The 14,367-nt window shown below is 36.8% G+C and overlaps 1 protein-coding gene across 1 annotated transcript in view; it reads left to right on the top strand.

Annotated features, from left to right (window-relative positions):
* LOC137014774 (cyclic nucleotide-gated channel beta-1-like) overlaps nt 1–14,079 on the top strand; it is a 37,537-nt gene extending 23,458 nt beyond the window's left edge. Inside the window, exons 19-38 of the mRNA XM_067379294.1 lie at nt 224–848; nt 895–1,058; nt 1,313–1,466; nt 2,731–2,772; nt 3,016–3,114; nt 3,374–3,528; nt 5,794–5,985; nt 6,445–6,653; nt 6,738–6,788; nt 6,907–6,993; nt 7,087–7,151; nt 7,250–7,372; nt 8,603–8,744; nt 8,830–8,989; nt 9,103–9,200; nt 9,678–9,761; nt 9,901–10,019; nt 10,120–10,266; nt 10,394–10,586; nt 12,433–14,079. Coding sequence (XP_067235395.1) covers nt 224–848; nt 895–1,058; nt 1,313–1,466; nt 2,731–2,772; nt 3,016–3,114; nt 3,374–3,528; nt 5,794–5,985; nt 6,445–6,653; nt 6,738–6,788; nt 6,907–6,993; nt 7,087–7,151; nt 7,250–7,372; nt 8,603–8,744; nt 8,830–8,989; nt 9,103–9,200; nt 9,678–9,761; nt 9,901–10,019; nt 10,120–10,266; nt 10,394–10,586; nt 12,433–12,621 — 3,098 coding nt within the window. The 3' untranslated portion in view covers nt 12,622–14,079. The remainder of the gene's footprint in view (nt 1–223; nt 849–894; nt 1,059–1,312; nt 1,467–2,730; nt 2,773–3,015; nt 3,115–3,373; nt 3,529–5,793; nt 5,986–6,444; nt 6,654–6,737; nt 6,789–6,906; nt 6,994–7,086; nt 7,152–7,249; nt 7,373–8,602; nt 8,745–8,829; nt 8,990–9,102; nt 9,201–9,677; nt 9,762–9,900; nt 10,020–10,119; nt 10,267–10,393; nt 10,587–12,432) is intronic.
* Nucleotides 14,080–14,367: the final 288 nt, after the last annotated feature.

The following is a 14,367-nucleotide window of genomic DNA, read 5'->3' as shown; positions in this document are numbered from 1 at the left end:
TATAAAGGTTGAAAGAGCCAGGATTTTAATATAATTCCAATTGTGTTCATCTGAAAGAAGAAAGTCATATACACCTAGGATGGCTTGAGGGTGAGGTTTTTTTTTTTTTTGTTTGTTTTTTTTGGGTGAACTATCCCTTTAATGTAAATTTTCCTAAACAAAATTGTGTGAAACAGATCATGCAACATACAATATAATTGACTATGTGCTGCTCTCCCCACAGTCCCTTCCAGATGTGATGCGCTGAAGAGCTGTTTCAGACGTGTACCATATGCACAACAGGCCCTTGACAACTTCAACCAGTTCCTGAAAGACATTGACGTCACTCTGCCCAAAGTGCCTTCTGTGCCCAATCTGCCCCCTGCTCTATCTCAGATCACCCAACAGCTGCCGTCGCTCCCTCCTCAACTGGCACAGCTCCCAGAACAAATCTCTCAGCTACCCCAACGAATTTCCCAGCGATTCTCCAAAATCACCCCACAATTCCCAAACCAGACGCTTTTTAGTGCTCCTCAGTTTCCCAAGTTCCCTGTGCAGTTATCAAGCTTCCCACAACAGCTGTCCAACATTCCACAACAAATATCCAACCTCCCGCAAAAGTTGTCCAACTTTCCACAAAGGCTGACCAGCATTCCGCGGTTTTCCATCATTCCGCAACAGGTCTCCAACATTCCACAACAACTCTCCAGCATTCCACAACAACTCTCCAGCATTCCACAAAAAATATCCAGCATTCCACAAAAGATAAGCAGCATTCCACAGTGTGCCCAGCGGTGCTACACTAACATTCAGAGCCGTCTCAACAAACTTAAGCCGGAACAGGATGCCCAAGGAGCAGCCGCAGAAGAGTAGGGATCTGGAATTGGACCGCCTTGTCCGCCAGTCCCCGCTCCATTCCCCCCGTACCCCTTCGCCCTCTTCCCCATCCTCCATCTTAGACCTGCCCAATGTGCCCTCTTACCCCCGTCTGCCACCCATCACCCCTTCCAGGCAGTTGTCAGGCGTCTCCAACCCTGCCTTCCACATTGAGGATGACCCCACCTCTGCTAGACCCTCAGGTGATCCAAATTGTCGCCTTTTTCTGTTAGATTAGTCTGTGCTATGCTTTGCTGTACTATGCCTTGCTGCCAAGTGTGACTTAGAGAATATTAGATTGTGGGTGCCTGTAGTGACCAAAGTGACCTTTAGATCTACCAACTTTTGACCTCAAGCTCCTTTTTACCTCTAGGTAAGTCTTGAAGAGGATGCTACTAAAAGTGTCAGTGTCAAGGTTTCTTTTATGTTGCTTTATCAAGTATCGTCTAATATTCAGTGAGCTCCAGACTGAGTGTGCACCCAGCCGTGAACGTGGAAGATGTTGATTCTGACCGAGGAAGATCTCGCCCCATACCACCCATAATAAACCCACAGGATCCCAATCTCAAGACCCTTACTGTGCCTGGTGTCCGTAAAGCCAATCGGACCAGGTAAATCTGCCTTGTTTTCATTAATCACTGAATGTAGAAAAAGGTGCGGTTACATTAACAAAATCTGGGCAAAATTTACCAGGAATTGTCTAATGCCAATAGCTATGTTTCCATTCACCTATTTTTATGTGCATTTTGGGATATCACATAAAAAACACTAGATTAAAAAAAAATAAAAAACGTATGCATTCAAATGAGTAGGATAATTTTTTTATGCTATACAAAAATCTCTCGATGGAAATTCTTTTTGCCGAATAAATTCCTTGATGCGCATCAAAAAAGACATGACTTTGCGATGGGACGGCATAAACTGGACCAACCAGTGGACTGGTTTCATTGCACAGCATATGAAATGCTTCATTTTAATTCCCTCCCAGAAGCGTCTGGCACAATTGCGTTCACAAACACCAGGCATCTGAATGCAAGATAACATGACAGCATTTATTGCGTTTTGTCTGCACGCTCTTAATTATATTTGAAAATTACTATACAGTGGCTTCTACTGCAGCAACCTCCATTTTTCTTAGTGATATTTAGCGCTAGTTTATCAAGAAGTGAGGATTTTGTTCTCTTTGAGTGCTTTATTCGCAAATGTTTTATGCGATATTCCAAATTTGCGCACAATTTAAATTCGCAACTTTGTGTGGAAACCTATCTAATGTAGCGATGTATGAAGCAAAACTCACACGGAAGTCACTTTTTAGCCAACTTGAACCTGTTGTGATATCTGTGTGGGGAAATCTTTTGCCTTTACGCAAAATTCACGTGGATTCTTACTGGATTCACCAATGAAAATTTGCTGAACAATGGTAAATGTGACTGCACCTAAAGAGTAAATATTTTTTTACACTGCACTTGACCTGGGCTATCATAAAGCCCAAAGTATACTTCAGTTTTAACGTGAACATGTATGCGTACAGCAGAACATATATCCTTTCAAAGTATACTTAATTTGATAGCATGTGCTAACCCAGGTGTTCAAAACATGCACACTAGAAAAGAAGCTAATGCTGTTGATCTCATAAATATGCAAATTAGAATGTACATTTGTAAACACTGAATTAACAATGTGAAAATCTGGAAACGTGACTACTCAGCATCAAATGTGAAACATGGTTGACATTATCATTGACTTCACAAGTTCAACTGTGAAAAGCCCAATTGATTTACAAATATACATTTCATGTTTTGTTTCTTTTCTGTTCTTTTGTCTGTTCACACACTTATGCACATACACAAACATATTTCACTGGATGCAAAACAGTGTACGCAGAGACAGAAAACCACAGACAATTTGGACCAAGATGTAAGAATCTTTAAATAAGTCTATGTCAGGACTCATCACAAACTACTCCATATTCCCCACTTCATTCTGTACATTTGTGTGCATATCATTAATTGAGTTTGTGAAAACTTTACTCATCATTACCTTACTTATCATATCCAAATTTCATTTGTTTAAAGCATTTATTGTAACTTGTTGCCCTTTATTTTATAGTTCCAGTCCTGTATAGGTCCATCATAATTTGCTCTTATCTTCCTTTTACAGCAAGAGACTTTACTCACAAGATGATGAGGAAGAGGAGGAGTTAGAAACCACAGTCCGGGCCTGGCCAAGCCAGAGTAGCATCTCAAGCGCAGATGACGGGTAACAAATAAACTTGTGAAATTATCATGAATGCATGGAAATTAAATAATGATATAATATGTGTTTGCTGGAATTTGGCACAAAACGCATATATGGTAGTTGTAAAACTATAGAATGCCTAGAAAACCAATGTTCTATAATGTGCTTTGGGGAAATCCAGCAACAGTAAAAATGTGATTGCTTTGGTGATTGATTTTTTTTATTTTTTATTTTTTTTTGGTCTGCTTATTTAAGTGCAGTAATTATCTTCTGCCTTAAGGCTTAATCAACGGCCAGCCTCTTCTGCCAGCCAGACGAGTACCATAGTAAACGAGAGGTTACAGGAGCTGGTCAAGCTGTTCAAAGAGAGAACAGAGCGGGTCAAAGAGAAACTGATTGATCCAGATAATTCAGACGACGAGACACCACCTGCCTGTGAGTTGTGCCCATATCACACCATGGCATTTATTTTAAAGAACAAACGCAGAAGCACATTTTTCAAGCAAATTAGTTTGTTGAAAAGACAATAAATATACTAGGGCTGCACAGTTATTATAATTTAATCAGTAAATCAAATAAGCATAATCATTTGTGACATTAACCCGTTGGTAATTATTAAGGTTTTAAGATGTATTTTTGCCGTTTTTGACTTTATTATAAAGGGCAGAAATCACGAGATTAGTGTTTCATATCGGTCGATATCGATAATTATTGATATTTTTTATGACCCATTTAAAATAAGGACCAGGAGAAAAATATATTACATTTAAACATTTTTATTTTTAACTTAACCTTCCTCTGATCATAATCCCCTCAGTTATTAAGACAGAAATGTCAACAACCATGGAAATCTCAAATTATTAAAATGTAAACATAAGTCTAAAGTAGGGTGACCACCCGTCCCCCATTAGGAGCTTTGTCCCGCAAGACTCAAGTAGTGTCCTGCATTTCATTTATGTCTGTAATTTTTTTTCATCCTTGCAATTACAACACCACAGTAAGAAATATAATAAAAACTGTGAGCATTTAAAAATCTATTTGTGCAGCCGTCATATTCTAGCTGTGAAAATAACCAACCAGTGCAATCCTAGAGAGAGGTTTTCCCTCTGATGACAACTGATTGGACAGCGCAAAGAGCAGGCCTCATCCAAGTCGCTAAACACAACTACACCAGCAAGGATTTCATCTTCCATACTGGATAAGAACCTCAAGAGCTGCTCAAAGCTGCCCAAATCGATGATTTAAAGCATGTAATCATCCATCCTGATGTTAAATATTTTTCAACGAACGACTGCGATCAAGCGCCACACATGGAAAAGCGAGATATTCTCCATTTGTTTTAACCAATACAAAATTGCGAAATTCAGACACGACTTTCTTCTCACAAATATATTTCATTTAATGTGGGTTCTATGGCGTTATTATATTGAAAAATGACGAGAGCGCATCAAATGCGCGAGCAATCTCTCCACTCACAGGCTGATTCCCTTGCACAAAACTGGACGTGCACACGCTCTTGCTCAGATATCACATCTGCGCGCTCAAACTTTTGTCCTCCTGCATGTGCAGCCGTGAGTCTAGAATTGTCTTCTTTCCAGGATTTACTGTTGCCATAAGCGCAACATTATAGTGTGGGCACCCACCGGCAGAAACATTAATCGGCGCATATGCCAAGTTTGCCAACAAATGTAAATCAATATTTACATAGCGTAATAGTTGTAAACTTATCTGTCTCATGTGTCCCGTATTGTTCCAGAAAATCACATCTACTCTCCTGCAACAGATCAATAGTCAGGTGGTCACCCTAGTCTAAAGTCACAATAAACACTTTTCCTCTTTTATTTACAATTTCCTCACTCGCTGCGGCACTCATTTTCTGCTTATCGGTCGCCGGTTACTGAAGAGGAATCCAGCACGAGACGACGATATGGCACCACCAAAAATGATGTTACATAATTGGCTGTTAGCGTGTCACTCCCTACGTTGCTAGGTTACCAGAGAGCGAGTGTTTTTGTTAATGCAACCAAACTTGCTTCGCAACCTCTGTTTTCTTCAGACAAAGAATAAAAAATATTGAACGTTTTTTCGAACACATTTTTTATTGATATCGATCACGTGTCTATCGCGATATGTATCGTTTTATCGCCGAGCCCTAACTCGAACTCAAGCGCAACGTTCTCCATCATGATTGGTCGAAGCGCAATGGCATTACATGTCGGCGCGCTGCCCGCGAGGCTATCTGCACCGTCTATATATACTTTTCTTAAAGCTGCAATATGTAACATTTTTGCAGTAAAATATCCAAAAACCATATATTTTGTTCAGCTGATTATTTACAATATCCCAAATGTTTCCAACTATTTAAATCATGAGAAAATTGCTATTTTAACTATTTTAATCCAGGACATGTAAGCGAGTCAATCATCAAGCTACGCCTTTGTTTTGAATAGGCGACAGAAAAACTACATATTGCACCTTTAATCAAAACAAAAAAGTACAGAATTTGAACACAGGTCCAAACTTTAGTTATTAAAAGTAATTGGATGCTGTAGCATCATTTGTTTGCAGATCCCACTTAATTTGATTTTTAAAGTAATAACAAGAAATTCATACATTTTAAGTGATTTCAGTGTCTAAATACTTTTGAGGCACTGCAATTTCAATGTCTATGTACCAAATAATATGGTCTTTTATGAACAGCCCCAGCTAAGCAAGCTCCAGCTCCTCCTCCTGAACCTCCAGCAGAGCAGAAAACAGAGCAGGAGGTGTCTGAGGCCCCTGCCGAGAAAGAAGAAGAGAAAACGAAGCTCCTGTGCTGTAAAGTGAAACCTCAGTCCAGGATTGGTCGGCTTCTGCGGTACCGTTTTCCAACCAGCATCGACCCCTTCACTAGTGAGCACTCTTTCTCTCCTCATTGTAATCCCGTGGATTCATCTAGACTTGCCTAAAGCTGTCTACCTTGGAGCTGTCTTGACATTCCATACTTGCACATAAATCTGATCAGTTACTGATTTTCCTTCATTCTTTGTTCGTTTATCACACCCTTTTTCTAAGCTTCACCTTCATCTCTCTTTTTTAAACTTTAATTTGGCAACTAGGCATCAAATTTATATATTATAATTTGCATAATTTGGTGCACATTGGCGGTTTTATTAATTTAACTTTAACTTGAGTCATGTTTGTTCATTCATTTAAATTATTTAAATGAATGAATACATTCAATATTAATTAAACATTGCAAATTTTAGTTTTTGTTTAAATAAAATTTTAGTGCATCACAATATTTGTTTTTCAAGAACCGTTTGAGTAAAACAAACAATGCAATCTTACATTGCTCTGCATTCTCTGTAGATCTGTTCTACGTACTTTGGCTGTTTTGCGTGTCTTTGGCGTTTAACTGGAGTGCATGGATGATTCCTGTGCGTTGGGCGTTTCCTTATCAAACACCGGATAACATCCATGTGTGGCTGTTGATTGACTACTTATGTGATGCCATCTATATTCTGGACATCCTGGTCTTTCAACCCCGAATGCAGTTTGTGCAGCATGGGGACATTGTGGTAAATATAGACAGGCAAAATATTATAATATGTACATTTAAAAAAAAAAAAAATGCTTTTTTTCACCCAAAATATTTTTTTTAGAGTGGGGCGAAAGAAATGAGAGATAATTACATCAAAGCTGTACGATTTAAGGTAATGAGACATTTATGCTATTTATTGCTTCATTACATGTAGATTTTTGGATGTAATTTTATGCTTTGAGGTACTGACCACATTCTGGATTCTAAGGATCTCATTTCCTGTGTTGCAGCTGGATGTTGTCAGTCTACTTCCTCTAGAGCTTCTCTACTTCAAAACAGGGATTAATCCACTTCTCCGCTTACCCAGGATCCTGAAGGCAAGCTGCTACTCTGACCGTTTAACTGGGCTTGGGGAAGATCACTCCATGATGAACTTTGTTAATTCTTTAATGCGTCTTTCCTTTGTGCAGTTTATGTCTTTCTTTGAGTTCAACAAGCGTCTGGAAGCTATCCTGACCAACGCTTATGTTTACAGGTTAGCTGTTAGTTTCTATAAATCTTTGTATTGGGCATTTGTTTAACATTTTATTTGGAGTGTTTATCTTGGTTCATATCTCTAATTTCATTTATCAGAGTCATTCGAACCACCACCTACCTGCTGTATGCAGTCCACTGCAATGCCTGTTTGTACTACTGGGGCTCCTCATATGAAGGTCTGGGTTTCTCAGATTGGGCCTATGATGGGACAGGAAATAGGTATGTGAACCAACTTTGTATTAGCTTTTATTTACATCAAATTACCATTGATCTTTCACATTATAATTAAAGGGTTTTTCATGTCCATGGATCGAAGCGACCCCAAATAACATGATATTTAGCCCCTGGAATGCAAATTTTACCAGGGGAACCCGCCAAAATCGCCCTTCAAACACGATTGGGCTAGTTTTGAGTAGCAACTGGGTGGGTTTGTTGTGAAAACCTGGCAACCCTGCCCTTCGTTTTTCTAAATCAAAATAATCTGTTATTAAAATACATATAGTAAGCAATCAAAGAACGCTCCCGTTACAATCACTGGAGCTGTCAATCAAACAGCGTGAGTTCTGGATTTGTGCCGAAACTCCTGTTAATCTCTTGTTTACATTGTGTTTGCGTTGTTAGTTATGATGAAAACATTCGTTAGTGTGCATAAAATCATACAAACATTAAAAGTGCTCCCCAGGAAACAAAATAATAAAGTCCCCCTTTAAAGTCCAACTTTCTTAGCTTCAAAAAGACCCCTATACCCTCCCCCCTTCCTTCACCCATCCCGTTGCACTCAGGACTTAGATGGATAAACATGATACAAGATAGAAACAAGACAGACCGACATGCAAATAATTATATAAATAAAATGGAATTTAAAATAAATAATAATGATAAAAAAAATACATAAATAAAAACATAAAATAATAACAATAATTATAACAGCAGAAGCAGTAGCTGCAAATTAAGTATCTAAAATTTCTTTGACTGTAGATATCTAATTCTTCCAACAAGACAAAGATACAGTTTTAGCGTGATTTGTCCGTGCAGATGACAGTTCCAGATATAGTATCTCCAAAAAGGTTTTTTTTTTTTTTATACATTAAACTAAATGAATTATGCGTGTGTGTGTGTTAATGTTCTTCCATTTCACTTATAATGCAAGTCCAGTTATTCTGCACTGAAAAGTTTTACATGGTCATTTTCCACCTCTCTGATGAACAGTATTAAACTGATTATTTTTGCTCCTGTACCTTTAAGAAATGTATATGTATTTGACCTCTGTTAAGATTGACTAGGATTGAGGCATCACCATATTTATGAATGTAATATCATAATCATGATGATTTCTGAAAGGAAAATCCATATAATGTTTTTTTTCCATGATATGACACCTTTAAAATTTATCATAATATTTTGAGAGATAAATAATCACTATTTATGTTTGCTTTGTGAACTTTTCAGTTATATTCGCTGCTACTACTTTGCTGTTAAGACTCTGCTGACCATTGGCGGCCTGCCAGGACCCACAACACTTTTTGAGATTGTGTTTCAGCTCATCAATTACTTTATTGGAGTGTTTGTGTTCTCCATCATGATTGGTCAGGTAAGGCCATTACCATGGTGTGAAAGGGATCAAAAGACTGCTTTTCTTTAGTGTTTAATATTGATCAAGGCTTGTCTTGTGTCAGATGAGAGATGTTGTGGGTGCAGCCACCGCGGCTCAGACAAACTATCGTGCCTGTGTGGATAACACAGTAAAGTACATGGCCTCCTACCGCATCCCTAAAGATGTGCAGAACAGAGTGAAAACCTGGTACAGCTACACGTGGCAGTCCCAAGGCATGCTGGGTAAGACAGTAAGACAGACATCAGCATCAAAATGCATTACAGACATTCATCAATAATCCCTCTGCCAATCCATTATCATATGATATAAAGTAAACTTTTTTGGTTTCACACAGATGAACAAGAGCTTCTAGATCAACTACCTGACAAGATGAGGCTGGATATAGCAGTGGATGTCAGCTACAACATTATCAGTAAAGTGCCACTTTTTCAGGCAAGTGCTGGAATACACAACACAACTTTTGTCCAAGTTTTCCCCTATTTGCAATCTCGAGGAGACAATGCTAGTTACCTAAAGTCAGAGCCAGTCTGCAGATTTTGGGCAGTTGGAGATGACAAAGTTCATACATATATATATATATATATATGTATGTATGTATGTATGTATAGTGAAAATATTAAAATAAATATATATAAGCTTATAAAAATTTTTTTTACATTTTATACATATGTTTTATATATTGAATTGTGCAAACTGTTTGCCTGCATTGGTGTTAAAATTATATATTTTAGAAAAAAAAAGAAGAATTTACAAACTAACAAGAAATAAACAAATGAATAAAATAATGAATAAATATATTTAAAAATAAATAATATTAAATCAAACTTTAGATTTCTGCTTTTAAAAATACTGAGGGAACCCAGAACAGTTCTTTAACCTGCCTTGACTTCTTTATTGTGTCTTTCTCAGGGCTGCGATAGACAGATGATCTTTGACATGTTGAAGAGGCTCAGATCAGTGGTGTATCTTCCAGGAGACTATGTCTGCAAAAAGGCAAGAAGCATAAAGATGATGTTTGTTCTACATAATACATTTTTATACGCACTTGTGTTTGTGGAGACAAGTCATTGTACCACAGCAGTAAAGGAATATAAATCTGAAATGTTTATCATGTCAACCTCTCATGTATCAGGATGAAGTGGGCCGTGAGATGTACATCATAAAGGCAGGGGAAGTCCAGGTAGTTGGTGGTCCCGATGGAAAGACGGTGTTCGTTACCCTGAAAGCAGGAGCGGTGTTTGGAGAGGTCAGGTAAGGGCGGCTGTATCTAATTTAGTTGATATACTGTACATTGTCTTAAATCCCTCAAGTTCAAATTTGATCTTAGATTCTGTCTGTTTCCCCAATGAAGCTTGCTAGCTGTAGGCGGAGTAAACCGACGGACAGCTAATGTTGTAGCACGTGGTTTTGCTAACCTACTCATCCTGACCAAAAAGGACCTGAATGAGATCATGGTGCACTATCCGGAATCCCAGAAACTGCTCCGCAGGAAAGCAAAGTGAGTGAAAGGAAAATCATCAATGATAAATATTTCACCTTTTTATTTTCATTTTACACTGTGATGATTCAATGATATTTCACAAGGATTTGTTCAAATAATGTGTAACCTGCTGTTTGGCTTTTAGGAAAATGTTGATGAAGGATAAAAAGCCAGCTCAGAAGAAAGAGGAAGAAAAGGAGCCCATCCCAATTATTCCTCCTCGCGCAGAGACACCCAAACTGTTAAAAGCAGCGCTAGAGATGACGGAAAAATCTGGAATGAAAGGAACATGGTCTAAACTGAAGGACAAGACCAACAGATCGAGTGTCTCCTTGCAGGTACAGGTACCTTGTATTTGACCTAGGGCTGGGCGATATGGCCAAAAAGTCATATCTCAGTATTTTTTGGCTAAATGCCGATATGCGGTAATAAAGTTTCTTTATATTCTAACATTGTAACATTACAATCAAAAAATAAAAACAAAAGTACAGACTAATTAGCTATATATTTATACATATTATTAGTTGCTGCTATCATAAAAATACACTTACTTGTAGGTTTAAAATTCTACATATGGTATATTTATTATTCAACAATCATTTTATCAAAATGTATATTTTAGTCAAAATTTATGGCGCTCCCATTCTATTGAGCTCCGTCTGTTTGACGCGAATACGCGCGGCGGCACTCGTTCATGGAAGTATATGAAGTTTAGAGGAGAATAAGATTCACTAGCAGAAGGCTTGTCCACTCCTGACAGCAAAATGGAAATATTTGTATGACTTTCTAACATTTACAGATGGAGAATATACCTGTGAAATGTAAGTTATGCACTTAGGAAAACACCCCATCACAAAAACATTAAACAGCGCAAATATCTGTCAGCACATGAATCAGTCAGAGCATCTGACGGGGCAAGCCGCTTTAAATGATAGGCCTACATGTTAACTATATCTTAATCTTATGAGTTATTTTTAAAGCCCTTAATATTAAGCATGTCTCATGTTTAAGCCAAATTGTATTATGCATTTACTCCACAGCAGCACTCTGCGATGTCCACCAATGTTTTTCAGATGCACTTGTATAAAACTACTGTATACCGATATAAACGGTATCGCCTCATTCCGTATCGTATATTAAAAATTATTCGGTATATTGTACAAACTCGATATACCCCCCCAGCCCTAATTTGACCCCCCAAAAAGTATATAATTAAGTAAGTATTATTGTATATTATAATGTGAATCTATAATAATAAAACTATGTATATTTATTTTGAGCAGATTTTTAGCTGAAACATTTTTAGCTTAAAATTGCTTGCTACATTTAAATAGTCTGGTTCAGTGTTTGCTATAGGTTAGTCCTCTGAAACCCTCCACCTCCCCAGCTCTACACCTAAAAATATATTATTATATATTACAATTTACCTCTGAAACCCTCCTCTGGAAGTCCTCTGAAACTTTCCACCTCCCCAGCTCCACCTGCCTATATCTGATATGGGATTTATTTATGTTCATTCTCTAAAGCTGTGGAATTTTTTTTTTTTTTTTTTTTTTGATGCATCATGATGTGAATGAAAACAAAATAATTATTTTTTTTTAAATGTGTGTGTATATATATATATATATATATATATTACGGAAGAGGATTAGGGCCAAGCAATAATAAAAAAATAAAACCATCTCAAGATTAAAGTCGAGATAAAATGTTGAGAATAAACTCATTAAATTATGAGAAAAAAGTCATTAAATTATGAGGACAAATTTGTTAAATTACGAATTTGCTCTCATAATTTAATGAGTTTATTCTCAACATTTTATCTCGACTTTTTTCTTGAAATTTAACGACATTTTTCTCATAATTTAACGAATTTGTTCTCGTAATTTAACAAGTTTATTCTCAACATTTTATCTCGACTTTTTTCTTGAAATTTAACGACATTTTTCTCATAATTTAACGAATTTGTTCTCGTAATTTAACGAGTTTATTCTCAACATTTTATCTCGACTTTTTTCTTGAAATTTAACAACATTTTTCTCATAATTTAACGAATTTGTTCTTGAAATTTAACGAGTTTTTTCTCGAAATTTAACAACTTTAATCTCGAGATGGTTTAATTTTTTTTATTATTGCTTGGCCCTAATCCTCTTCCATATTAATAATATCACTTTTTCCCCCATGTAGCGCTCCATCTCTTCTTCTGTGGCGCCCAACTCACCAGTCCATGAACCGCACTCGGAGCAAGACGCAGACACACTGTCTCAAATATCAGACAGCTCAATTCAAATCCCCACGACCCCCACCGGTACTGGAGAAGGGAATGTATTTGCTGAAGAGGGCCCAGCAGAGGAGGAAACAAAATCACAGAAGTAATCCAGCTTCAAATAAAGCAGCAATGAAATAACCCAGACAGCTGAGAGACCATCAAAATAATTGGCAGGATACCATTGTGCTCAGTGTTTCGCACGGGTCGTGAGGTCAGTGAACATCAGGAATGCAAAACTGTCTTCTCATCTAAAACTCCTGCACAGGAAGTTTTCTTTCAGAATATATACTAATGAATATAATAATAAGCAGAATGTAACTTCTTATATATCTCTACCTGGGTTGTCTGGATGCTTTTGTCGGATGTCATTTCTAAGATACTGTAGAGAACGGTCAACTAATACAATGGTTTTCATCTTGATAAATTACAAACATCAGTTACATTGCTAATGAAGGGTCATTGTTTTAATAAAACAGAGCGGAAATCATCAGGTTTAGCTCTGTTTGCTCCTGCTATACAAGACTTAAGTGCCTTAATAAACCCTGATCACTGTCAAGCACTGTACATTCCTTTTAAAACCCAGTATAATCAGCAGTGCTTATAGCTGTATGAGTTTGGGTTCATATATTTTTTGCATTTTGTAGCATTTATGTAAGGCGTCCAGATGTCCTGGTTTATATAAAGTATATCCCGGTGTCCTGAGAGTTTACTAATAAATGTTCTGGTTTCAGCAGTGCTTGAAACACTCTAGGTCTAAACAAAAGATGATTAATATGCACAAATACACTGTAAGATATTTTCTCTGAATGTTATAAACTGCATCTTTTGGAACTATTGTTATTCTTATCAGGTTGGTTAGTTTCATTTGCCTGCTGTGCTGAAGATAATAGGAGGGGTGTCAAAGTGTGAAATACAAGCATTTTGTTCATATCCACATGTAGAAAGAAAAGTGGAAAAGACTGGAAAGATTTTACTGCCATTAACAAAATCAAATCAAATGGTTAACAGCTTTTCAGAACCAAGGGCAGATGGGCAGAAGATTTGAAAAGGAATTCTGCCTTTTTTATATAAACCTTCTCTTATGACTTGTTTTCCTCGATGTGTACGTATACAGCAAACACTGGGAAGTTGGTTATTCTTGTTGGACATCACATGTAAAAGAGAATATGTACAGCTGGACATTATGCACAAGCTTTATTTATTTATTTTTAGTATTATTCACTTGTGCAAATTTTGTTAAATGCTGAAACTTTATTTTATTGCATTATATTGTTGTTGCAGAATGTTTAATATGTGTTTAGTATGTCGGAGCAGCTAAACATTTTATGGCCTGAGTAACTCTTCTGTAAATAATTCAATGACCTAGAGTACTATTATTATTTATTAAAGTTGAGTTATTTGGAATGGCATGGTTAGCGTAAATTTGTGTCAGAATTAAACGATTGTATATGTCTATTTATCTGTCTTTGACGCTCCACTGTCTGAATCTTTTCTGTTCTTTTGAATTCTTTTCTCTTTTTACATTTTTTTTTTATTATAGAACAAGAACATTTAAACAGAAACATACACAGAATTTACAGTGTACTGCTGTTACAATAATAGTAGCCTCATAGGAAATAAAAAACACAAATTAACCAAATAAATTATTCAGGGATAAACTCTTTTTTTCTTGCATCTTTTATAGAGTCTCAATATATTACAGCAATCTTTCCATAGATAAATTATAAACATTATTAAAGGTGCCCTCGAATGAAAAACTGAATTTATCTTGGCATAGTTAAATAATAGCTCAGTACATGGAAATGACATACAGTGAGTCTCAAACTCCATTGTTTCCTCCTCCTTATATAATT

This window comes from Chanodichthys erythropterus, chromosome 24 (assembly GCF_024489055.1).
Source record: "Chanodichthys erythropterus isolate Z2021 chromosome 24, ASM2448905v1, whole genome shotgun sequence".
Taxonomy (NCBI): Eukaryota; Metazoa; Chordata; class Actinopteri; order Cypriniformes; family Xenocyprididae; genus Chanodichthys; species Chanodichthys erythropterus.
This window is presented reverse-complemented; position numbering and strand designations above follow the sequence as displayed.